The sequence below is a fragment of the Drosophila ficusphila genome, unplaced genomic scaffold, assembly GCF_018152265.1.
Source record: "Drosophila ficusphila isolate 14025-0441.05 unplaced genomic scaffold, ASM1815226v1 contig_127, whole genome shotgun sequence".
Lineage (NCBI taxonomy): Eukaryota > Metazoa > Arthropoda > Insecta > Diptera > Drosophilidae > Drosophila > Drosophila ficusphila.
Window position 1 is genome coordinate 542,364 of NW_025064016.1, and position 21,446 is coordinate 563,809.

Sequence of the window (21,446 nt, forward strand, 5' to 3'; positions counted from 1 at the left end):
AGTTTAGATAGTTCTTGATTTGAAATAAGAGTGTGGCATTTTCTTTGGGTGTAACAAGCTACCAAACTAGGTGATCCAAAAATACGTTTCGTTAGTTAAAAGAAAGGTACGTCTTTCTGTTGTGTCATGCAAAAGCTTGCAGGCGCTTTCGATTGAGAGCCCTGAGCGGGGGAATCTACAAAGCTGGCGAAAACCAAACACCCACACGCACTCGACAAGGAGCCATGGAAGCGAGCTGTGTGCTGCACAGGAGGTAACGCAGGAAAAATAAAGATTGAAGCCCGGCAAATGTTTACATAATACGGACCACAGCGCCGTATTCGCAGACGAGTCGAGACTCTCCAGATCCCAGACGGTAGGTGTGATGTTTGAACTACACTCGACTGGGCCGCCTGCGTTGCCTTCGTTGCCTTCGTTGGCTGGCTCGTCCTTACATTACTTTGCTTAACTCAACTCTACTCCACTCTACTCCACTCCACTCCTTGCTTCACTCCTTGCTCCTCTGTTTTATGGCCACTGTTTTTGGCTCGGCTGGCAGCCCATCTGCATCCTTGTTGCCATCCCCCATCCTCGGATCCTTCTCAGCTGCAAGTTGTGGGCGAGGCGACTGTGCCGACGGTAGCGCTGGTGTTATTAACATTTCTGTTGACATCCTTGGGGTCGCCAAAACACGACGACGAGATATAAAACGAGGTGTACTCGACATGCCAACATCTAGTTATAAACATTTACTGGCCCTCCAAAGATTGGACTACATATAGTCAAGTATCATGAGGAATAGTTTGAATAGTTGCTAAACTTGTTCTAGACTTTTGTCATTAGAAAATCAAGTTCAATTATTTATTTATTGGGGCCATGTTAATTTTAAACCAAATTACAAACCAACTGAAAAATAATTTTTTTAACAATTATTTTCCAATTTGCAAATGACAAACAGATTATCCCATAGCAACAATTCGCAAACATTCGTTAGGAATCTTATCACACTTATTTAAATTATAATTGTTTTTAAATTAAGGAAACAGCAACTATATTTTTCTGTTCACATATTCCTATTGTGTAAATTGTGTAAAATGTTACTTAGTAGGTTTAATGTCTGATTTGATACTGAGTAACATTGTAGCCGAGAAAATAAGGTTTCGCTTTCTTTTTCCCTTTTTTCGGATTTCTTTCTTTTTTTACTCTTTTTATGTACTTAGCCGCCTTCTCAACTCAATCTTTCCATACGTGAAACATTTTCATTTTACTTTTGTGCGCAAGTATACACTTTTTTTTTTGCATTTCAGAAAGCGACTCAAAGACCCAAAAAAAAAGAAGCGAAAAAAAATATTTATGTGTATATGAATACGTATTGTTGACATATTGAGAGATGGCGGCAATTTAGACCAGACGACACCATTTAAAAAGCCATTAGGGCTCGCTCCGTCAGCTCATAATTACCAGCACAATGGAATCGGCCATTAGTAGTTGGTTCGTAGTCAGTCCGTAATCCAGTGGCCAAGTCGACCGTCTTCCGAATGTCTTTCCACAAGCTCAGACTTCTCGTTTTCAGTTCGCTGATCAACTGCTATTTGTGCGGCCATGTGGTGTTGGTGGATCGGTTCACCTTTACTGTCGATGATCCCGGTCTCTTTGCATCCCAAAGCGCTTTCCTCGAGAAGGAGTCTAATCGCAGTTATTTCTCAGGACACCTAATCTTTAATAGGGTGATCAATGAACTAACACTTGTCTCGTCCATGGATATAATGCGTCCTCCGAGTATCGAATTGCGCCTCTATAGTGTGAAATTGAACTTATGCTCGGTCCTCAATAATGGTTATAAAAACAAGTTTATTCGAATTTTCTACAATAGCTATGCAAATTTTCTAAATGCCAAGCCAAAGTGTCCCCTAAAGCCGGTGAGTTTTAATAAGCCCCAAACAAAGTAAACGACATGTTCTATTGACTTTGAAGCATTATTAAAAACTCGAAGTTTTGATAATAATGGTATTGATGATAGTGTATGATGAAAATTTAAAGTTCCATAAATAACTATAGTGTAAGTATTTGTTTCCTTTATAGAATTTCAACTACACATTGACAAGAGCTTATATGGACGAAGAATTGCTTCCAGAACTGCTTCCCGAATGTACATACCGCGTAAAAATGTCCTTTCAGCAGCAGTCAAAACTTTTGGGTCACATGCAAATTGATGGACGTGTTCTTATCAAGCATTAAAATGTCATACATGTTATCTCAATGTTTAAATAAACTTAAAAGCTGATATAAACAGTCATCCATTAATTTATATAATTATATTATTTTAAAAAATAATATTATGAGTACATATTTGAATTTATACAAAATTTAATAATATGAACTATTTTTATAATTGATTTTGGGTTGAATACACATAATTATTCAGTAATATTCGTACCAGTAATTTATAAAGTACAATAAATACAAAAGTAGCTAGGCTCATTATAATAAAAATATTATCAAACCGAACCATCTTCAATTGAATACATAATGGGTATATATATGGTTTTGGTTCAAAAGTATGTGAATTCTGTTTGGAATCCAGTAGCATTATAGTAAAACCATTAACCATGAAAGCTTCGTATTTGATCTGTGGACTTTACGTCCTTATAAACCTGGCCGCTACTGATGAGCGCAACTTCCGGATTTATTTCGATGATTTTGTGATAAAGTATAAGGTGCCAGACATTTTCGAAAAGGTGGATTCGTATGTAGTTCAATTAAATAATCGGAGTTACGCCAACATCGAGATGGTACTTAAAAGGGATCTTGCAGACGTTAAAGTTCGTGCTATTATGGATTTTTGGAAACCAAATAATCCGAAAAAAATAAGGTTTTATGATATTCGTTTGGATGCATGTGCCTTGCTGCAAACTTTTCACAAAAACAAACTTTTAAATTCCTATATGAAGAGCTTCAAAAAGCATGCAAATATTATTTTGCTTTGTCCATTTAAAGCGGTATGGTATATTTACCTAAATCAAAATAATTGTAACAAACAAATTCATTTTAGAACTTTACCTACAAATGGTCGAATTGGTTTGTAGATGAGCAGGATCTTCCACCCTTTTTGTTCTTAGGTAAATTCCGTACAATTACCGAATACTTTACCTTAGGACGATATATAGCACGTGTTGTAGTTCATGGCGAAGTTTTGCCCACGCAATGATACTTCAAAAAGTTTAATCAAGCTAAAAAACAAATTCTTAAAATTAAAGAAACAAACTAAAATAAAAAGTTCCTAAGCAAAGAAAGCGTTTCGCTGGGTTTTGATTATTTTTTTGAATACTTAAGATAAGCCTTAATTGGTCATGTTTAAATAAAAAATCTTTAATCACACCAATAATATCAACAGCTCGTTGTGACTCTTTATTAAAAAAAAATAATTTGTTAAGCTCTTGGAATTAAATATTATTCTTACATTTTTATTGATTTTTTATTTAAATTAGAAGGTCAGTAGTCCTAACCTGCTTCCAATTTTTCTGTGCCATACAACAAACAATTTTGTACAAAAATTTATAAATAATACATATTCCTGCCAGAAATAATTATTTAATAACAAAAGTGGCTAGATTGGTTCATTACAATTAAAGTAATATCAAACCCAGCCATCTTTAATTGAATGAATACGTTATAGATATACGTTTGAGGCTTAAAAGCAAGTGGTTTCTGTTGGGAATCCAGTTGCATTAGAGCAAAGCCATCAACAATGAAAGCTTCGTATTTGATCTGTGGACTATACGTCCTTATAGACTTGGCCATTTGTGATGAACGCAACTTCCGCGTTTACATTGATGAGTTTGCGATTAAGTATACGGTGCCAGATATTATCGAAAAGGCTGAATGTAATCTGGTTCAATTAAATAATCGGAGTTACGTCAACACGGAGATGGTGCTTAGGAGGAATGTTGAAGACGTAGATGTCCGTTCCGTTATGGATTTTTGGAAGCCAAAATTTCAGAAAAAAATAAGGATGTACGAAGCTCGTGTGAATGTATGCAACATGCTTCGATCTTTTCACAAAAACAAACTTTTAAATTCCTATGTGAAGAGTTTTAAAATGCATGCTAATGTTATTTTGCTGTGTCCATTTAAAGCGGTAAGGTACATTTTTTGACATCTAAATATTCCTAACCAATCATTTGTTTTTAGAATTTTACCTATAAGATGGTAGATTGGTATGTAAATGAGCAGGATCTACCACCGATGCTGTTTTTAGGCAAATTCCGGTCAATTACCGAATATTTTAGCCAAGAAAGGTTAATAGGACGTCTTGTAGTTCATGGCGAAGTTTTGCCCAAGCAATAAAATTGCAATAAATAAATATTGATGATGTTACACAAAAATACAAATTCATACATTAAGAGAAATAAAACCGAAAATAAAAGTTTTCTAGCAAAAAAACAGTGTTTCGATTTTTTTTTATTTTGAGATAAGCCATAATTAGTTAAACTTTGACCAGACCACTTATATTTGCTGGTGTAACTCTTTATTTTATAAAATCCTGAACCGAACGGAAATATGATTTTACACCCCAAGGGCATTTATTTTATATGTACATATAATGGCTTATTTTGCAATAACCAAAAATTAATAAAAGCTTTCATCTTTAAGTAAAATTATTTCTACTCAATGAAGAACTCCATTATTTTTCAAATTTTCATTAGAATATTTTACTTTTTTCAACAACTGCTATTGTGTTGTTGTATTTAAAAAATTCCAGTAAGCTAACCTGCACTGAATTGTTTTAACTATTAATGTGAAGGACCCCAAAAATATATTTCTTTGGTTTTATGAACACGATAATACAGAAATCATTAATAAAATCACAAAATTGGCCAACTATTTTATTGTAATTGGAATTTTATCGAACTCAACCATCTTAAATTGAATAACTACTTAAATAGATAAATGATTGTGCTCCAATAAGCAAATGGATTCTGTTGAAAATCCCATAGCATTATAGTATAAACTTTGACCATGAAAGCTGCGTATTTTATCTGTGGACTATTCGTCCTTCTAAACTTGGCCTCTAGTGATGAGCGCAACTTCCGATTTTACTTCGCTGATTTTGCGGTTACATATAGGGTGACGGACATTTTTGAAAAGGTCCCGGAATGTCATCTGGATCAATTAAATAATCGGAGTTACGTTAACATCGAAATGAGGCTTAATCGAAATGTTGCAGACGTAGGTGTTCGTGCTGTTATGGATTTTTGGAAGCCAAACACTCAGAAAAAAATGAGATTGTACGATATTCGTGTGGATGCATGTGCCTTGCTGAAAACTTTTCACAAAAACAAACTTTTAAACACCTACGTGAAGAGCTTAAAAAAACATACTAATGTCAATTTGATGTGTCCATTTAAAGCGGTATGTAACACTCAATTTGGTCTTAAAATTTCTAAACAAATAACTTTTCCAGAACTTTACGTACAAGTTGGTAGATTGGTTTTTAGATGAGCAGGATTTTCCACCGTATGTACCCTTAGGTAAATTTCGTACAAATACGGAATATTTCACCCAAGAGCGATTGGTAACACGTATTGTTGCACATGGCGAGATTTTGTCCAAAAAATAAAGAAAAAAAATAAACAAAATAAAGAAAAAATCACTTTATCGTGAAATAAAGAATATGAAATAAAATTAAACGAAAGTATTTCCTTTTCTTGTGGTTGTATTTAAAATATTTGAGATAAGTCGTAATTAGTTTGAATCTGATCGAAGGGGTAATATGATTTACCCCCCCAAGAGTATTGAACCAGCATTATTAATTGCAGCTTCCGTAAAATGTTAATATTTATGTCTGCCTCTAAAATAAAAAGATAATTAACCTTTTTAAAATGTACGGTTTTTTTTTTTAATTAAGTTTAAGATTAGTAGGCTTAATCTTCATCTTTCTGCTCTGTGTATTACAACATTTGACAAATTATTATCCATGCAATGGTTAAATGATTCAACTAGCAAAAAACAAAAAAACCTTTCCCCAAAATTACTTTTTCAACCAGTTGAAGCAATCTTCATTAAGTCAGACCTTGCCATTGCAATATTAGCGGTCATCATGAAAACTTGGTTTTGGATTTGCTGGTTTTTAATTTTGAAATGTGTTTGTGCAGAGCAACGCAGTTATCGAATAATCATCGAAGATATCCGAGTTAGGATTTTCGACACAGAAACAGTGGACAAGTTTGGTTGTCAGGTCAAACAAATAAACAATCGCAGCTATGTATATTGTCAAGTGCTTTTAAATTTTGATGTTGCCCAAGTGTTCGTGCGTACTACCTTGGATTTAACAAGGCCCAATAATGGTCAACCTATGAAGATCTACGATGCTCGATTAAACGGATGCCTTTTCGTGGAAAGTGTGCACAAAAACCGGGTTTTTAATATATATGCGAAGAGAATAAAACAATTTTCCAACTTTAAATGTCCCCTTAAAGCGGTCAGTACACTTTCAAATATTATTAACAACTGTATCTCAAACCCTAAAAACTTTTTTTAGCACTATAATTACACTCTGGATAAACTTTATTTAGACGAAAAGGAACTTCCATCGTTCGTGCCTATTGGAAAATACCGAGCCCAAAATGAATTTTATTTAAACCAAAGTTTTATTATAGTTCGTCTCACATCTTACGCAAAAGTTATATCAACTCCTTAAAAAATTTGAACATTTTGCAAGCAAAGTCTTACAGAAATTTAAAATAAATTCTCAAAGCAATTAAAACTAAGAGCCTTCTTTGGGAATAAATGCTTGAAAAAAACGTGAATTTATGGCGATGACCATATAAAGTGTATAATTATACCAAACGGATTATGCACGCTTCTTAACTCGATTAAAAAAATTGGACGAAGCTTACCATATAAAAAAATAATTATTCACTTATAAAAACATTTGGAACATAATTAGTGGGTAATTTAAAATCAATCAAATTCAAATTATATTTACATTCTCACTAAAGCTAAAAACTATTCAAAGCTTCACATTCCCGATGAAGTCATAACTTTTTCACTCACTAAAATGAGAGCTAAAAACATTTTACTTCTAATACTTCTTCTTGAAGTTACCATAATATTTTTGAATAGTGCCTTGGCAAAGGTAAGTAATGTTTCACACGAATTGAAATGGTTTAAAAAAAAAAAAGGAATTTTCTGCCCAACAAGATGGACGCTTTTTTCACAGACATTGCGTGTCCAACTTATGCACCGGACCTTGTAAAAAATGTTAGCTGTTGCTTAAATCCACCTTTAAAGGGTTCTTTGTCATCATCATACTCTGCACAGTTTATATTGACAGAAGATGTTTCTGACGCTAAAGGCAAATACGTAGTTGCTTTAAAACGAGGATCATCTTTTATCAACTACACTTCATTGGATCTAGATTATTGTCAGACATTATTATCTCTTCAAACGCAGTTTTTGCTAAAGATGATTGCCGATGAGCTGCGGCGAGTGGCGAATTTTCCACTTCAATGCCCCTTTAAAAAGGTAAGTGAACCGAAGCAAAAAAAGTTTATACTCTTTATCATTTTTATTTTAAGAATACAACTTATTACATCAATCGCTTCACAATTAACTCAAAGGCAATACCCAGCTATGCGCCAGAGATGGACTTTGTTTCGGACTGCATTATTTTTGTTAAAAAACGCAAAGCCATGCAATTAACTATTCATGGTCGTGTTGGTCGTCGCCGATCTGGCCGTTAAAGAGTTCTTTATTTTTCACAAAATACATTAACTGATGTAAATGACATCCCGTGTATACCAATTAAACTAAGTGTAATAATAAATTTTAATGGGTCATGAAGTAACAAAACAGAAAAACAACTTTCAAATGCCCAAAAAATTATTTTATATTACTGTTGAATCATTGGGAAAATTCAGTTTGCTTTTGCCCACAGTCATGAAGTTTTGGTTTTGGATCTCGCTCTTTCTCATTTTTAGGCCAATGAGAACTGAAGAAAGAAATTTTCGGGTTGTTATTGAACAAGTTAACATAAGCAATGTGGACACAAATGTGTACAGAAATTTAAGTTGTGAGTTGCACCAGATAAACAATCGCAGCTACTTGGACTCGAGTCATATTTTTAAATACACGATTCGCGATTTAAGTGTTCATGCCGTCCTGGATTTCTGGAAGCTGAACAGTAAAACGAAAATGAAGCTTTATGATGTTCAATTCGATGCATGCAATTTTCTGGAAAATGCTAGCAAAAACCGACTGTTTAATGTTTATGGCCAAAGTTTAAAAAAGCATGCAAATATGAAATTCAAGTGTCCATTTCTTGCGGTAAGTTTAAGTTAAACAAATTTTGATAAGTGATAATTATTTTAGTCTAATCCACAGAACGTAAGCTATGAAGTGCACAATATGACAATGGATGAGCAGGATTTCCCTTCGTTTGTACCTCTCGGAAAATTTCGATCGCTTATTGAGTACTTGACAAATCAAAAATTGATTTCCCGATTCATTGCAACTGGCAAAATTATGCCGTATGCAACCGATCCATTTAAGGTGCTCCAATAATGGATTATACTTAAAATTACTTAAAAGGCTAAAGCGAACATGAATCTAAAAAATATTGGGTACTTCAAAACTAATTTTTATGGGACCTGGTGCTGTAGTCTATTTTTATCTTGCTGTGTAACTATTTGTTTGATTAACCGTGTTTTATCTGAAGTAAACATTGAAAATGCAACAGATGTTTTATACAACTACGAAAATATGCTATCATTTGTATTGTAACGCACAAAGGAGATAATATTTGTTGTAGAAATTAATAAAGGGTTGACTCGCGTGGTGTTTTGGAGAATAATTAATAAAAATTCTTTTGCTTTATTTGAAAAAAGATTCATCAAAATGAATTGTGGTTTTATGATCAGTATTTCCGCTTCAGTATTTTAATGACTTTGATAATAAAAGCTTTTGCTTTTAATGTCCCTACTGGCCTGACATTTATTCTCGCATTTTCTGCAGCAAATAAACTTGTGGAATTGAGAAAACTTTGAGTTTTAAAACGATGTTTACCCTCTTATGCAAATAAAACTATTCTGACTAATGGAGACTTGGAACCAAGAAAAGCAACGAACTGTTAGTCATAACGAACAAAAATAAAACTAAATGCACAATTTTTCTGGAAATTCTGTTGAATTTTTTATAACATGATTGGAATGATTTATTGCCGAATTTCCACTTTTCGTAAAATACGTCATCCAGGGGGGACATCAATTACTTTAGTTTAAACATCCTGCCGACAACGAACGTCACACAAAAATATGAACTCGTGGGTCGTCGAGGGGACAGAGGTTAATGGATGGGGATTTTGTGTGCAAAGGGGATGGAAAGTAGGATGGATGGAAGGGGCTTCCCTACAAGCTTCAATGTATATTTTCCATATTTTTTCGTTGTTTTTGCAACGAAGAGAACTTGATTACACGTGCGCTAATTTAGTTGCACGCGAAAACATGCGAGTAATCAAAACGGTTGCTGAAGTGCCAGACCGCCAGACCCTTAACTCAACGGAGAGCACCCACGGTGGCTCCTTTCGCCTTTGCCTTTCGCCATGCTCGTCGTACTTGTGTGTACCTTCGCTTTTGGGCCACCCTATCTTTCCAAGGGGGCTTTCCCGGGGCCCAGGACATCCTTAACCCGTTGGCGCTGGAAATTCGAGTTCATGGCATGTTCATGCATGTTGCCGGTTGTTGGCCCTGTGCGCGTTCACAGGCGCTCACAAATTTAATTTATCCACACACATATGTATATAAATTTAAATACAAACGTGCACATTTTTTTCCCCCAACCCACACACACATACAGTGGCAATATGCAATGATGGGTGGAGCAAAAAAATATGCAATAAATTTTTAATTTAAATCAAGCCATCACGCCTTTCGCCCGCAAGTGCGAAAAGGGATTTGGGACCGAGTTATTATGAGAAAGCAGGGCTTCCATTTATTAACATATAAATGCAACTTATTTAAATATATGTAGATACCTGTCTCTGTTTTAAGCCTCCGTGGAACAACAGTCGAATGCTTTTTGGTGGGCTTTGAATGAGCTTCGGTAGTTTCGATGCTAAAACTCATAAATGAAATTGACATGGGATCCATCCAGTCTGGAAAAAAGAAAAAAACAAGACTTAATATGACTGTTTATCTCAATTCGAGCATAGAATAAGCCGCATTTTTATGGGAATATATTAATATCTAAATAAAAAGAAGTTTAAGCCAAAATTATTAAAAGTTTCAAAGGGGTAACTGAATTCCCCTTATTCTTAAAAAAAACTGATTAAATAATTGTCATTAGAACACATCTTGATGGACTTTTCTTTCTTTCTTTCTTTTATCCCAAAAACCCTAACAATAGGCATTAATGTCTTTATGGAATTAAATGTTTTTATATTTATATATTTATTTAACCAAGAAATTATTTTCTGCCATCCAAGTTAGGTATCGGCTTACAAACAGAAGAAAGTCACAGAATTTATTGAACACGAAAATGCATAAATAAGCAGCAAACTTGACTCCATATAAACTGCATTTCTGCGCAGTTGAAAGAGTATTTTCTTATTTCTGATTTTCAGGACATGTGCAGGATATTTTATTCGGCCTCCATGTGGACCCGCATCGCCTTGCAGAGATCCCTGACCTGCTTGCTCGACTCCTCCATTTCGGTGCGCAGCTGGGAGAGACCGATCTGCATTCGGGCCATTCGCATGTCGCCGGCCTTCAGCTGCACCTCTTGGTTGGCCGTAAAGCCGGTGGCATCCCGATGACCTTGCTGGCGTTGGGGGCGTGGCCGCCGGTGGGCGGGACTGCGGTGGCGAACAACCAGACGATTGGCAACTGCAACGACGTCCTCACCATCCGCTCGGTCGAGGCCACTGCTCGGGCTACAGTGCGTCTTCTTTCTCGTTTCCGGCATTGTTTTTCTTTTTTTTTTTTTTGGAAGAGGATTTCTTTAGCAATCCTTTTCAATTGTCTTCACAGGAATTTTGGTTGGCCAAAATTATACAACAATGTGAGTGAGTGCTGGGTATCGAATTGTTTGAAATTGTTTGCCTTACTGGCGATGGTGACATCATGAGCATGGAATGCTGAGCTCGCACAGGATGTCCTTTGCTGTGGTATGCGGTGTTGGCCGGGCTGAAAGGTTCATCGGCAGTGGGGGGAAGGAAGGAAGGATGGTGGCAAACATGTGTGCATTTGAGCATACCACTGAACTTTAATTACAATTAACCGCAAATGATGTAGCGCTGCTGGCGACGCGTTGACTTGCGGTCATATAGGAAAAAATGATGGTAATAACGAGTTCAATTCAAGTTTGTTCAACGAGCAAATTGAAATCAAGTTGGTTATTCTCTTGTAAAATTATTTTTGCTTATGCTAAAAATTTAAAAATAATTATTGATTAGAGTAAAAACCACCTTCAACAACGTTTTAAAAACTTTTTTGGTTGTTAGTGTACTTGTATTTATTTGACTTTTCAATTTTGTTTATTAAGTTCTTTTTAAAATAGGATTTTAATTAGACTTCTTATAGGCCTGCTTTCCAATCGAATTAAACTGTCAAAAGCTAATATAATAGACTTATTGAAACCAATTACTTAACTTTCAAGTAATAATTAATTCCCGTCTTCCATAATTGAAATCGACGTCTCTGGTTGCCATGCCAATGCAGGATACTCGAAAAATGTGGAAATAAACCTATTAATGTATCAGGAGTGCCCGCACACAGACACACATTTAAAAGGGGGGAATGAGGGGGGTTAAGAAACAGGAGCAGCAGGAGTAACATGGACACGGGCGATCGAAGGACGAGAGGCGGAGCTGACCACATGGGAAGGACATGGCATGCGATGGCCGGGCAAACTCAACTCCTGCAACTCAGTTGAGGAATGGGGGGCTGCAATTAATTAAAAATACATGCACCGTGAACGAGTTCCAGACATCCTGGCCGCCTCCTGCCTGCAGCTGCATTAATTTGACCGCAAAATAAGCCAAGTATTCGGTAGAAAGCAGTCAGTATGGGGACTATGGAAAAAAAAAAACCATATCGGACAACGAATATTTTCTTTACCAGCGCTAAATGCATTACACTTGAGACCAGCAAGCTGATGTCCTGTTTTTTTTTTAATCCCTCCTCCCATCTTCCTTCTTTTTCTTTTATTTAATTTTTTTTTGTATTTTTTTTTTATGCGAACAGCAGTGGTCAGCATGTGGCAGGCAGGCAGGAAGAAGTCCTTGTCCTGCTGTTCGTGCTGCGTAAGCTGCGTTCATTTGTAAACAACATAGTCATCGCTGGGAAAACAATAACAAGCCCCAGCAAGAAAAATAACAGCGAAAGTTAGACTAAGTAAGACATGCTGAATAATTAAATACTCTGCAGGCTAAGCACAAAATGTTATTCAGCAAATTAAGCTCGAGGGCTTGACAAATCATTTTAAAATTACATTTTTTATTAACGATTTACTGTTTTTTTTTCAGATTTCTTGATGTGTATAGCAAAACAAAAATCTGATTGGAAAATATAGCCCAGCATGGCATTTGATAAAATCAACAATCAGAAAGCAGTGGCCTCTAATCGGAATTCCCTGCCACTGACTAGAAATTACATTTCCTGAATTTGTACATATGGACAGAAGACAAAAACGATGGCAAATTGCGTGGCTTTTTCTCATACATTCGAGACGCAGAGTGTGGACAAAATAAGCAAGGCCAGGACATCAAATAAAGTTAAGCAAACAAGAGCATTAAGTGCATTGATGTTGTTATTGCTGTTTTCTGGAGCTTCAGCTCTCGCTTATTTCTTATTTTTCTTATTTTTTTCTACGCCGGCTTCGTGTCCCTTCGATGCCTGGCCCGATTTAAGGAACAACTTCATTAGGCAAGTGCTCGACCGGCTCCATGCAGCCTGGTGCCTGTCCTTCTGTCTCCTTTGCCGTTTTCTATTGATTTTCTTAGCAATATTTCCATTACATTTTACTCTATTTTATCCTATTTTTTACGTGGTTTTTTCACGGGTATATTGCATACGAGAAGGACAATGATGAGTCAATCAATTTATTTTTAAAACCGTGATTGTAATAATTGTACTTTTTTTGTATGCCAGAAGTATGTACTTCACTTATAAGAATTTTATTGGTTTTAGAATAAATTTTAAAATTAAAGATTTTCACTTCTTTAATTTCGGGTGAATACAAATTACTGAGATGATGAAAAACATTTTCCATCGGCTTTTTTCGACCAAACTGAAATTTTGTTTGTGTGCGAAGTTGGCTTTCCTTTAACGAACCAAGTGCCAGGTATTTCACGGTCGGATTGCTCGACAATAGAACCTTCTTACCCATTTTATTTTTTTCCGTTTTGTATTTGCTCCTGATGTTTTTGTTTGCAGACACCGTGAAGAGTGTCAAATGCCATTAAATGCCAACTAACCAGCAGCAGGCCATGTCTAAGCGCCAAGTGGCCAGGTGAGAAAATAGCCGGCTACTGATTGCCACAGGGGCGGGGAACCGAAGGGGATCCCTGACTGGCTGGGGATTCACCCGGAAATTTCACTTACCTCTTGCCATAGACAAGAGTGGCAAGCGCTTTGACAACGCTTTGAAGACTCTGGCAGGTGTAAGTGAGTGTGACATCAGCTTCTATTTTGTTTGTATAACAAAATGGACTGGACCTTCAACAACACCACAGTGTTCGTTGAAGACGAGGAGAGCAATAAGTTCAAATAACTACCGGCTTTATTTATTTAAAAAGTCATTTTTATAAGTCTATAGGGTTTAAAATAGGTGTTAAGTAAAATGGATATGTTTGTGGGTCAATTTATTCTCATTAAATAAAGTTTTTAATATTGGTTGGTTTATGTTTTAAATAAAAAAAAATTATATGTTCAGGATAACCTTCTTTAAAATGTAATAACAAAAGATTTTAGCGCTTTAAAAACAAATTATCTTCAATTGTAGAAAAGAAATCTAACCACATCCGTAAATCGCAGCTTAACTATCTCGCAATCTCGAAACGAGTTGAGAAATTATGACCCTCTTGATAATGTGGAACGATGAAAATCCAATCCTTGCCAGGCGCTAATTGAATGCATGCTGCGCCACTCGCAAGTCCTTTTGCTCCTGCAGCCACCGAAATTGCCGGCTATGACCAAGATGATAAACGAGCCGGCCGAGAGTAATAGGAAACAAACAAGCATTAAAGCAAAAATATCTCTAAACAAATATTATTTACGAGCTGGCCGGGCCCAAAAACGCAGACTGGAACTTTTGGCAACGGTTAGACGCCTACTATATTTGCCTAGTTGCACCATTTGGTCTATAGACCTAGATATATATGGTACATATATATTTATCTTGCGGCACCGAGAATAATCAGCAACACCTCATAAATCCAAGAAAGTGGCCGACAAAATTTTGGACAGCGTAATCAGGATGGTTGCCAAAAAACGAATACGATGACAGCGGGACAAAGGGTGAGATTTTAATTAACGATGGCTTTAAATGAAAACAACAATTATGTGAGTGGCGTTTAACATACGTTTTGTATTATAATGTCAACATTTAAATATAAATACCTGAAGCGTATTTAATATATGTATTTATTTACTCTATTTTAAAATACAGGACAGCAAATTGTTTTTTTCCACGAAGATTTTATTGTTTGGTTTCAAAATGAAGTATTTTATTTACAAATTTTCTGTGCGTAAAGATAAAAGTAAACTTTTCGAAATCGCGGGGATTTCAATGAAATGCATTTGCAAAATGGGCTTTGTGCAAATCCAATTTATGGAAGCAACAGCACGATCGATTTGTGCGCCCCTCGGTTGCAGCCTCAAAGTAGGCAGCACAGCACAAATAAAGCTTAACAGACAGCCAAGGGTGAACCGGAGGATAAAGGATGGCGGCCACTCAATCCCAGTTGTTCTGCTTCAACACTTTCGCACAAACACCAATCAACTGGCAGATGAATCAAGCGCAGGCGTTGGCTGCCCAGTTAAGCCCACTCTATACACCCGCACCCCATAATGGCCTACACACACCCACAACTCCCCATTTATTTTTTTTTTTTTGTTGCTTTTTTGGACAGGCGACAAAACTGCGGCACAAAGAGCAAAAGCAGTAGGAGAAGCTGAAATGCTGAAATGCTGAAATGCAGTCCATGGCAACAGCATCCAAAGGCAAACACATGCGAGTGGAAAATCAATAAAGTGTACGTTTATCTTATTTTCTTGTCGCACGAACTGAGATTCCCTTTGCTTGTTGTCGCTCCTTCCACTTTCAAATATATATATATATATGTAGTATATATAAATATAAATCTTCGGCGCACTTAAGCCTTTTAAATGATAACAATGGCCACCAGCCATTCCACAAAAGAACACGACCACTGAGTAGCAGGTGCACACTGGACACCAGAGGACTTACAACGACAGAGAGCATCGGGAAAAGTTCCCACCCATTCCCCATAGTTTTCCTCCCTTTTTATTTTCTTTTTTTTTCCTTTTTTTTTTTAGCCCACTGAAAATGTGCGTACTGTCCACATGCCCATATACTCGTACTCGTATAGCCATGCAGCTTCACAGCGAACTCGAGATATTCCATGAATTTATTATGTCCCCGCTTTAATAGAGTTTCATCGAAAAGTTTCCCTCGCACAAATTATGAAATATACGGAGACAGCTTTTTGCCATCAAACGGAAATTGTGGTTTAAATCTGGGGGATGAATTGGGTTCTAAAGCGAATATCAAAAAAAAAAAAAAAATCAGATAATAAAATGACAGTTTATGGGTGGCAAGGAACGAAAGTTTTCAGTTTCATTAATTTATTGTGCTGGTGCAATAAAGGCGAGATATTGGATTGCGATTTTCGGGATAAATTGATTGAAACTTACTTCAAATTTTAATAAAATGTTTGCCGTTTTAATTTAATTTCTTTATTAATTTTTTAATTTGCAGCAAATACCCTGTCAAGATGACACTTCTGATTGTTTTTCCTATACTTTTTCAGCTTTTATGCAATGAGCAACCGAAAGCAGGTGAGTGAGAACTCATTTCGAGAGGCACCCCCTCTTGTTTGATTTGGTTCTTAAAATGCACTTATGCAAAATAACATTTGTGCAGTAGACCGTCATAATTGTCATATTAGACAGGAGAACTCATAGACGAGTGCCGACCCTGAAGTGTCGATGGACAGAAGGTTTTGAACCTGCCGGCCAGACAGGACAGGAAATTGCTTAATTTAGCGCAAAAATTATCCACTGGCCAACCCGAGGCCCGTTTGCCATGGTCGTTTTTTGGAAGCAGTTATAGCAACCCTTTGCCACAAATTCAGACAGAGAATTTCGGTATGACACGAATGGTAGAAAGCAAATTTAATTCACTTTATACTCACACACTCATGATTTACACCCAAAAAACACACTAAATCAAAACGGCTAAGACCGCGAAGAAGACCTTTCCCATGCAGCGCTCAAAGAGTAAATCTTCTCGAGATGATACCTCAACTTCTACCGTGATTGCAAAGGCGGAAAATAGTTTTCCGGATAAATCAAGAGCGCCATCGGTGGGCTGGAATATCCCAAATAGGGATAATGAAGTACCCAGCTATCTGACCGAGATCCACTTGAGTCACAGGCAGATCACCAAACGATTCGCGGAGCTACTTAACATGTTTGAGGACTACACCAAAATCCTGGAAATTGAGCGTGAGCATCATGTCGGTGCTCCGTTCCGACTGAAAAGAGTCCAGTCGGAGCAGCTTATCCTGAAGGAAGGTAAGGTATAGCATTTACTAACATACAGTTTATAAAATACCCCTTAAACAAAATGTTTCGACTCACAAATGCGGATATCCTTTTCTATTGTAAATGCCGCAAAGATCTCCGCTTAAAATATAAACTTAAAGCCAGTTAAAGTTTAAGTTTTGTCATTGTCGCATTTTAAAACCTAAGCTTAGAGCATTTAATGCGATACAAAGTATTTATGAGTAATTATCTCCTCGCAGAAGATGAAAATGCAGAGCATCGAGCATCGAGTCTCACGCAGATATCGGATTCCACGATCAAGCCCACCTGCGAGGTGAGCATTCAGACTTCTTGGAGTGCGGTGGATCAAAAGCAGGCCGTTGCCAAGGATTTGGAGGCGAAGCTGGCGGCCGTGGGGAGAAATGTGGAGCCGGAGGCGATGAAGCCCAGCAAGATACAGCAGCACACGATCCACATCGAGGTGGAATCGGTGACATCGGCCACGGATATGCAGAGGCCGCCGCTGCCCCAAAGGATGTGGAATGTCCTGGTGCAAGCGGGCGACACAATTGTCGCCTGTGCCTATATGATCGGCGAGAATATCACCTTTGCCCTGTTCATTGTACTGTGCCTCTGGTGCCTTTACCTGTTGTTGAGCCACTATTACAGCTTCCTGCAAACGAATGTCAGTCAGCAGATCGATTTGAAACGCAACATGGTGCGCGGAGCTCAGCCCAAATTGCAATAAAAAAAAAGACAAGGTTTCGTTTCGCTCTTAGTTAAATTAATGGAAACCCTTTACCGATTTCGCAAAACAGAAGCCCAACCGCTCTCGTTTTTATTTACCTCAGCATATTGGGTGTGCAACAACACATGATGGCGAGACTACAATATAGCGCCGATGCGAAATCGGTCAACATATAGCAAAAGCGGTCGGCCAGCGGCGGCCTACCCAAGACATTTGGTATTGGCACGGACACGGCATCGATGAAAATCGTGTGGCGCGTCAGTTCGCATGGAGCGAGAGTGGGGGCACGGTCCGCAGGATTCGAGGATCTGCGCCTGCGGGGCTGCTCCGTCTGCACTCCGATCGAGTCAAACTTTCTAGTCACGCCCTGCACATCTTTCCTGAAGATGTCAACTTCGTCCTCGGAGTTGTCTGCGGGTTCATAGATATATCAGAACATTTTCAATTTAAATTGCCTTTTTACCATTCTGATATATTATATTTGCTTACAACTATATAAAAAGCTACATAAATAATTCCATTTTGCTATTGGTGAAGACTTTATAATAAAAAAAAAAAACAAATATAATTGGAATGTTTTTCTTTTAAATTTACTTACATCTCAAAACAAATCTAAATACGAAAACTTTATGTTTGACTAATTACATGAGGAAGTATGTCTTCTGAAAACTGAATAAAAATATGGAGTAGATTAAATCCACATTTTAGTAAAAGTTCTTCGGTATGAGGAACAATAGTTCAATCTAGTTTGCCAATTTAGGTGATCAATAGATCTAGATTTAAAGCTTGCATTCTATCTGAAACAATACCGATATTTTGACAAACTTTTGGGACCAGTTGATACTGCTACTCATCAACCTATATCTTACCTTCTGACAATTCCTTGGCCATCCAACCATACCAGTTCCTACGATTGGGTTCATCTGAAAGCGGTTTGACACTGCTCTGAAGGGTGCTCGAACTGGGTGTTATAGCCACGTTACTAGCGTCTATGTCCTCGAAACATTCATCGGCCTGAAAGCCCAAAATGTCGAAGAGCCGCTGGCAGGTGTTCTTCTGCTCGGAAAGTTTGAGCGGCTCATTAACGGCATCCTGAACCAAATCGCCAATCAACAAGTTAATGACGATCGCAGTTTGTGGTGGCTCCCTGCACGCCATGAAATTTATAGCGCCCACAGATTAAATTTGGAAAAATTTCGAAAAGTCTTTTACAGGCAACTGAAGCCAACATAATTTCGGCAAAACAACATCATATTGACAACTATCCCGCCGAAAGTAAATTCAGCTTTCAAATTCGGAATAGCCACAACAAAAAATTCCCAGTTTTTAAGCACATCAAATAAATGGATAAGCGAAAAGATAGAAACAATGTCGATAGAAGCCTATCATCGTCGGACTCTCAGGAGCAAGTGATCATAAATATGCCACCCGCCGTTGAAGTTCCACAAGTTTTGTATCTGCCAGATGCAAATTTGGGCACCTCCGAAACCGACGATCCTCTGCATTCAAATCAAAAGGTGTATCTTTCAGGTTCTTCCCAAACGGAAATGGAAAAGGAAAAGGATTTCGATGAGGATGAAAAACCCTGCACAAGTTCTCAGTCTGCAGAAACCAGACAGAAATCTTCTTCACCGGAGAAAATCCAATCAATGTTGGAGCTTTCAAGCAGCAGAATGCACAATGTTCTGGAATTTCTTTGTTCCTTCTCCCGGAATCTGGATGCAATTGCGGAGCGGGAGAAAACCCAACCAGCAATTGTTGTACAAGTGCCGCAATTCTGTGAGCTTGCAACCCAGACAGCTGAGGTTTTAACACCGCCCCGTCGATTGCGTTTGGATGTGAGCACCTTGAGACCGGATCCAAATCGTCCGCCCTGCGAACGTGCCCACCACACGATCACCATAAGGGGCAACAATATGCCGCCCAGTCCGCCCCAAGTTCGGCAAACATTGTGCGCTCGAATTGGTCGCTCGATTGGCGACTTTATTGGCGCCTTTTGTCTCTGCCTGCAGGTGAACAAGGATTGTGTCTTCTGTCTGGGATTCTTTGTGGCCTTTGTGATAAGTGCCAGCTTTCTGACCGCCTTTTTCTATCGAACGCTCAGCTTCACATCGACGCCAGTGCGAGTGGCCGCCAATCCAGTGAGCGGTACCGCGCACTATGAACTCGCCACTCTGAAGTTCAACGGGGGGTACTACTACATCTACAACAGCAACCAACAGAGACTCCAATAATATAAATAAGTTTGTGTTTCATTTTGGTGCGGGCGGTTGAAGTTGATTAATTGTATAACCTCTCATCTAAAAGTTAGAATTGTACAGCACACTTGAATGTACTCTTATATTTTTGGATGAGTAGCAAAGCTTGAGGATTGTTTAAAAATATTTTTGAATTTTTTATTAATTCTAATAACTATACATTCAAACAAATTTTCATAAACATATCGTTATGTGGTAGACATATTTTCCTAACTGTAGTGGATACAATTATAAGCCCGTAAAAACTTTTCAAAACATTTCCAATAAACTTCCTCGATATTTTTAGCCCCCTCGAACAAGGTCAGATTGTGCAAGTTTAAAAAACCAAACCAACCGCATGACCAGGTTCAATCAATGGTCTTCCAGCAGTCATACTGGTTGTCATGGACTCCAAAGTTTGCAGTTCGCTCACCCTGCGCCGCCATCCATCGAGTTAGTACTGCTGCTTTTACCCGCAAACTTTTTGAATACAGCTCTACAGACAAGACGTCATATGCGGGGCAGGGAAATGGGAGATGGGAGAATGGGGCAGGGTGTGCAGAGTGTAGGCCTTGTCCGGCTTGACTTGACTTGACAATGGGTCACACAAAAAGTCGGCCTTTGGGTACGGGAAATTGGCCACAAAACGTTCGTCGCCTGCTGTGCCAGGAGCAGGCGGTCGCCCAACTTTTTGGCAAGATGCCCGGGTCGAAAGGAATTATTGTTAATATGGGCAATGCTCGCCGGGCACGGCCAAAACGAAAGCCAGCCGGCTAGAGAGGCACGCACTGACCGAGGGACGTCTTTTCAATATACATAATTTATTTATGCGAAATATGGCAAATATTTTTCGAAAATCCTAGATCCCAAAGATTTCACGAACTTTAAATACACTTTTTGGAGATTTTCTTAGTGCTTTCTTGTTTATTCAATCCAATAAAACTTTATAAGGCCTAAAGTGTTTGAAACAAAAATGTATATCGCGATAAACTTTTACACAAAATGAAGTAAAGAAGTGGCGCTCAGTTTTTTATTTAATTAAAAAAGGTATTGGCTAAGATAAGTTATGTAAACTTTTCCCTTAATTTTGAAATTTACATAATCGAAATTTCAGTTTAATTTATAGTTTATTAAACCAGCCAGTGCTTAATATACTCTCTCTTTTGCAAAAGATATACGCTAAATTTTATTGACTCTTAGGAGGGTGAGACTGTCCAGAACGGATGAGCTTTTAAGATAGCAAATTCAGCTAAATTGAATTTTACATAATACATGTTGTTGTAGTCGAAAATACATATGCACATAAATAGGGACAACCCCCTCTATTTTTCTGACACTGTACCCTCAACGAAGTTTGGTTGGGGGACAATTAAAGTTTGGGAGAGAGGAAAAAAAAGCGACGGGAATTGCCAAACAATTTTGGACAATATTTTAAACTTGGTGTGTGTGTGTGTTGTGGGTGGGTGGAGTTGCGATATGTTAAGGGAGGCTGATGGGGGTCGGGAATGAATGTTTGACTTCAATGGGCGAAAAGAGCGACACGGGCTTCCGCTGCCAGGAAATTGAATTGCACGAACACGCGAAATTACATCATTTTGGAACCACGGTAAACAATTTCCCGTTTGCACCTCTAACGGTTTTTCTCTTCTTCTTCTTCTTTTTTTCTACCATTTCATTTTTGCTGCATATTTTCAA

At 37.8% G+C, this 21,446-nt stretch overlaps 12 protein-coding genes across 17 annotated transcripts in view; 9 read left to right on the plus strand and 3 right to left on the minus strand.

Moving 5' to 3' along the window:
- The window catches only part of LOC108092656, a 45,682-nt gene that overhangs the window by 20,138 nt on the left and 4,098 nt on the right, over nucleotides 1-21,446 (minus strand). For all 4 annotated transcript variants that reach the window (XM_017192316.2, XM_017192314.2, XM_017192317.2 and 1 more), the window contains one exon: nucleotides 10,013-10,132. The gene's annotated coding sequence lies outside the window, so the exon portion shown is untranslated. The remainder of the gene's footprint in view (nucleotides 1-10,012; nucleotides 10,133-21,446) is intronic.
- LOC108092602 lies at nucleotides 1,480-2,217 on the plus strand. Its single transcript, XM_017192242.1, has 2 exons — nucleotides 1,480-1,898; nucleotides 2,062-2,217. Exons 1-2 carry the CDS (start codon nucleotides 1,518-1,520, stop codon nucleotides 2,215-2,217), a joined length of 537 nt encoding a protein of 178 aa, XP_017047731.1. The 5' UTR covers nucleotides 1,480-1,517.
- Nucleotides 2,589-3,187, plus strand: LOC108092601. The gene is made up of 2 exons (XM_017192241.2): nucleotides 2,589-2,978; nucleotides 3,032-3,187. The coding sequence occupies exons 1-2, from the start codon at nucleotides 2,589-2,591 to the stop codon at nucleotides 3,185-3,187; spliced, it is 546 nt and encodes a 181-aa protein (XP_017047730.2).
- LOC108092600 lies at nucleotides 3,728-4,326 on the plus strand. Its single transcript, XM_017192240.2, has 2 exons — nucleotides 3,728-4,117; nucleotides 4,171-4,326. Exons 1-2 carry the CDS (start codon nucleotides 3,728-3,730, stop codon nucleotides 4,324-4,326), a joined length of 546 nt encoding a protein of 181 aa, XP_017047729.2.
- Nucleotides 4,999-5,599, plus strand: LOC108092599. The gene is made up of 2 exons (XM_017192239.1): nucleotides 4,999-5,391; nucleotides 5,444-5,599. Exons 1-2 carry the CDS (start codon nucleotides 4,999-5,001, stop codon nucleotides 5,597-5,599), a joined length of 549 nt encoding a protein of 182 aa, XP_017047728.1.
- On the plus strand, nucleotides 6,080-6,679 carry LOC122320869. The gene is made up of 2 exons (XM_043209446.1): nucleotides 6,080-6,460; nucleotides 6,521-6,679. The coding sequence occupies exons 1-2, from the start codon at nucleotides 6,080-6,082 to the stop codon at nucleotides 6,677-6,679; spliced, it is 540 nt and encodes a 179-aa protein (XP_043065381.1).
- Nucleotides 7,029-7,742, plus strand: LOC108092661. The gene is made up of 3 exons (XM_017192322.1): nucleotides 7,029-7,117; nucleotides 7,183-7,506; nucleotides 7,560-7,742. Exons 1-3 carry the CDS (start codon nucleotides 7,040-7,042, stop codon nucleotides 7,722-7,724), a joined length of 567 nt encoding a protein of 188 aa, XP_017047811.1. The 5' UTR covers nucleotides 7,029-7,039; the 3' UTR covers nucleotides 7,725-7,742.
- On the plus strand, nucleotides 7,921-8,544 carry LOC108094503. Its single transcript, XM_017195142.2, has 2 exons — nucleotides 7,921-8,307; nucleotides 8,365-8,544. The coding sequence occupies exons 1-2, from the start codon at nucleotides 7,921-7,923 to the stop codon at nucleotides 8,542-8,544; spliced, it is 567 nt and encodes a 188-aa protein (XP_017050631.2).
- LOC108092663 lies at nucleotides 10,404-11,086 on the minus strand. The gene has a single exon (XM_017192325.2). The coding sequence runs from the start codon at nucleotides 10,939-10,941 to the stop codon at nucleotides 10,618-10,620; it is 324 nt and encodes a 107-aa protein (XP_017047814.1). The 5' UTR covers nucleotides 10,942-11,086; the 3' UTR covers nucleotides 10,404-10,617.
- Nucleotides 16,344-17,586, plus strand: LOC108092658. The gene is made up of 2 exons (XM_017192319.2): nucleotides 16,344-16,796; nucleotides 17,027-17,586. The coding sequence occupies exons 1-2, from the start codon at nucleotides 16,484-16,486 to the stop codon at nucleotides 17,512-17,514; spliced, it is 801 nt and encodes a 266-aa protein (XP_017047808.1). The 5' UTR covers nucleotides 16,344-16,483; the 3' UTR covers nucleotides 17,515-17,586.
- Nucleotides 17,529-18,775, minus strand: LOC108092659. Of its 3 annotated transcripts, none has more exons than XM_017192320.1 (2): nucleotides 18,384-18,775; nucleotides 17,529-17,925 (listed from the first exon to the last, which is right to left on the minus strand). In XM_017192320.1, the coding sequence occupies exons 1-2, from the start codon at nucleotides 18,670-18,672 to the stop codon at nucleotides 17,609-17,611; spliced, it is 606 nt and encodes a 201-aa protein (XP_017047809.1). In that variant the 5' UTR covers nucleotides 18,673-18,775; the 3' UTR covers nucleotides 17,529-17,608. The 3 variants fall into 3 exon arrangements, with proteins under 3 accessions (XP_017047809.1, XP_043065400.1, XP_017047810.1); XM_043209465.1 differs by lacking the exon at nucleotides 17,529-17,925 and adding an exon at nucleotides 18,098-18,338; XM_017192321.2 differs by lacking the exon at nucleotides 17,529-17,925 and adding an exon at nucleotides 18,100-18,311.
- LOC108092657 lies at nucleotides 18,785-19,855 on the plus strand. Its single transcript, XM_017192318.2, has one exon. It carries the CDS (start codon nucleotides 18,858-18,860, stop codon nucleotides 19,746-19,748), a length of 891 nt encoding a protein of 296 aa, XP_017047807.2. The 5' UTR covers nucleotides 18,785-18,857; the 3' UTR covers nucleotides 19,749-19,855.

Bases quoted from the DNA above. Each gene is read 5' to 3' on its own strand.
- LOC108092602 (XM_017192242.1), top strand. From the start codon at position 1,518: ATGTCTTTCCACAAGCTCAGACTTCTCGTTTTCAGTTCGCTGATCAAC. The intron at 1,899-2,061 runs GTGAGTTTTAAT...TTTCCTTTATAG, and splicing joins CAAAGTGTCCCCTAAAGCCG to AATTTCAACTACACATTGAC.
- LOC108092601 (XM_017192241.2), top strand. From the start codon at position 2,589: ATGAAAGCTTCGTATTTGATCTGTGGACTTTACGTCCTTATAAACCTG. The intron at 2,979-3,031 runs GTATGGTATATT...AATTCATTTTAG, and splicing joins TGCTTTGTCCATTTAAAGCG to AACTTTACCTACAAATGGTC.
- LOC108092600 (XM_017192240.2), top strand. From the start codon at position 3,728: ATGAAAGCTTCGTATTTGATCTGTGGACTATACGTCCTTATAGACTTG. The intron at 4,118-4,170 runs GTAAGGTACATT...ATTTGTTTTTAG, and splicing joins TGCTGTGTCCATTTAAAGCG to AATTTTACCTATAAGATGGT.
- LOC108092599 (XM_017192239.1), top strand. From the start codon at position 4,999: ATGAAAGCTGCGTATTTTATCTGTGGACTATTCGTCCTTCTAAACTTG. The intron at 5,392-5,443 runs GTATGTAACACT...TAACTTTTCCAG, and splicing joins TGATGTGTCCATTTAAAGCG to AACTTTACGTACAAGTTGGT.
- LOC122320869 (XM_043209446.1), top strand. From the start codon at position 6,080: ATGAAAACTTGGTTTTGGATTTGCTGGTTTTTAATTTTGAAATGTGTT. The intron at 6,461-6,520 runs GTCAGTACACTT...AACTTTTTTTAG, and splicing joins TTAAATGTCCCCTTAAAGCG to CACTATAATTACACTCTGGA.
- LOC108092661 (XM_017192322.1), top strand. From the start codon at position 7,040: ATGAGAGCTAAAAACATTTTACTTCTAATACTTCTTCTTGAAGTTACC. The intron at 7,118-7,182 runs GTAAGTAATGTT...CTGCCCAACAAG, and splicing joins TGAATAGTGCCTTGGCAAAG to ATGGACGCTTTTTTCACAGA. The intron at 7,507-7,559 runs GTAAGTGAACCG...TTTTATTTTAAG, and splicing joins TTCAATGCCCCTTTAAAAAG to AATACAACTTATTACATCAA.
- LOC108094503 (XM_017195142.2), top strand. From the start codon at position 7,921: ATGAAGTTTTGGTTTTGGATCTCGCTCTTTCTCATTTTTAGGCCAATG. The intron at 8,308-8,364 runs GTAAGTTTAAGT...TCTAATCCACAG, and splicing joins TCAAGTGTCCATTTCTTGCG to AACGTAAGCTATGAAGTGCA.
- LOC108092663 (XM_017192325.2), bottom strand. From the start codon at position 10,941: ATGCCGGAAACGAGAAAGAAGACGCACTGTAGCCCGAGCAGTGGCCTC.
- LOC108092658 (XM_017192319.2), top strand. From the start codon at position 16,484: ATGCAGCGCTCAAAGAGTAAATCTTCTCGAGATGATACCTCAACTTCT. The intron at 16,797-17,026 runs GTAAGGTATAGC...ATCTCCTCGCAG, and splicing joins GCAGCTTATCCTGAAGGAAG to AAGATGAAAATGCAGAGCAT.
- LOC108092659 (XM_017192320.1), bottom strand. From the start codon at position 18,672: ATGGCGTGCAGGGAGCCACCACAAACTGCGATCGTCATTAACTTGTTG. The intron at 17,926-18,383 runs GTAAGATATAGG...ATGAACCCGCAG, and splicing joins GGCCAAGGAATTGTCAGAAG to ACAACTCCGAGGACGAAGTT.
- LOC108092657 (XM_017192318.2), top strand. From the start codon at position 18,858: ATGGATAAGCGAAAAGATAGAAACAATGTCGATAGAAGCCTATCATCG.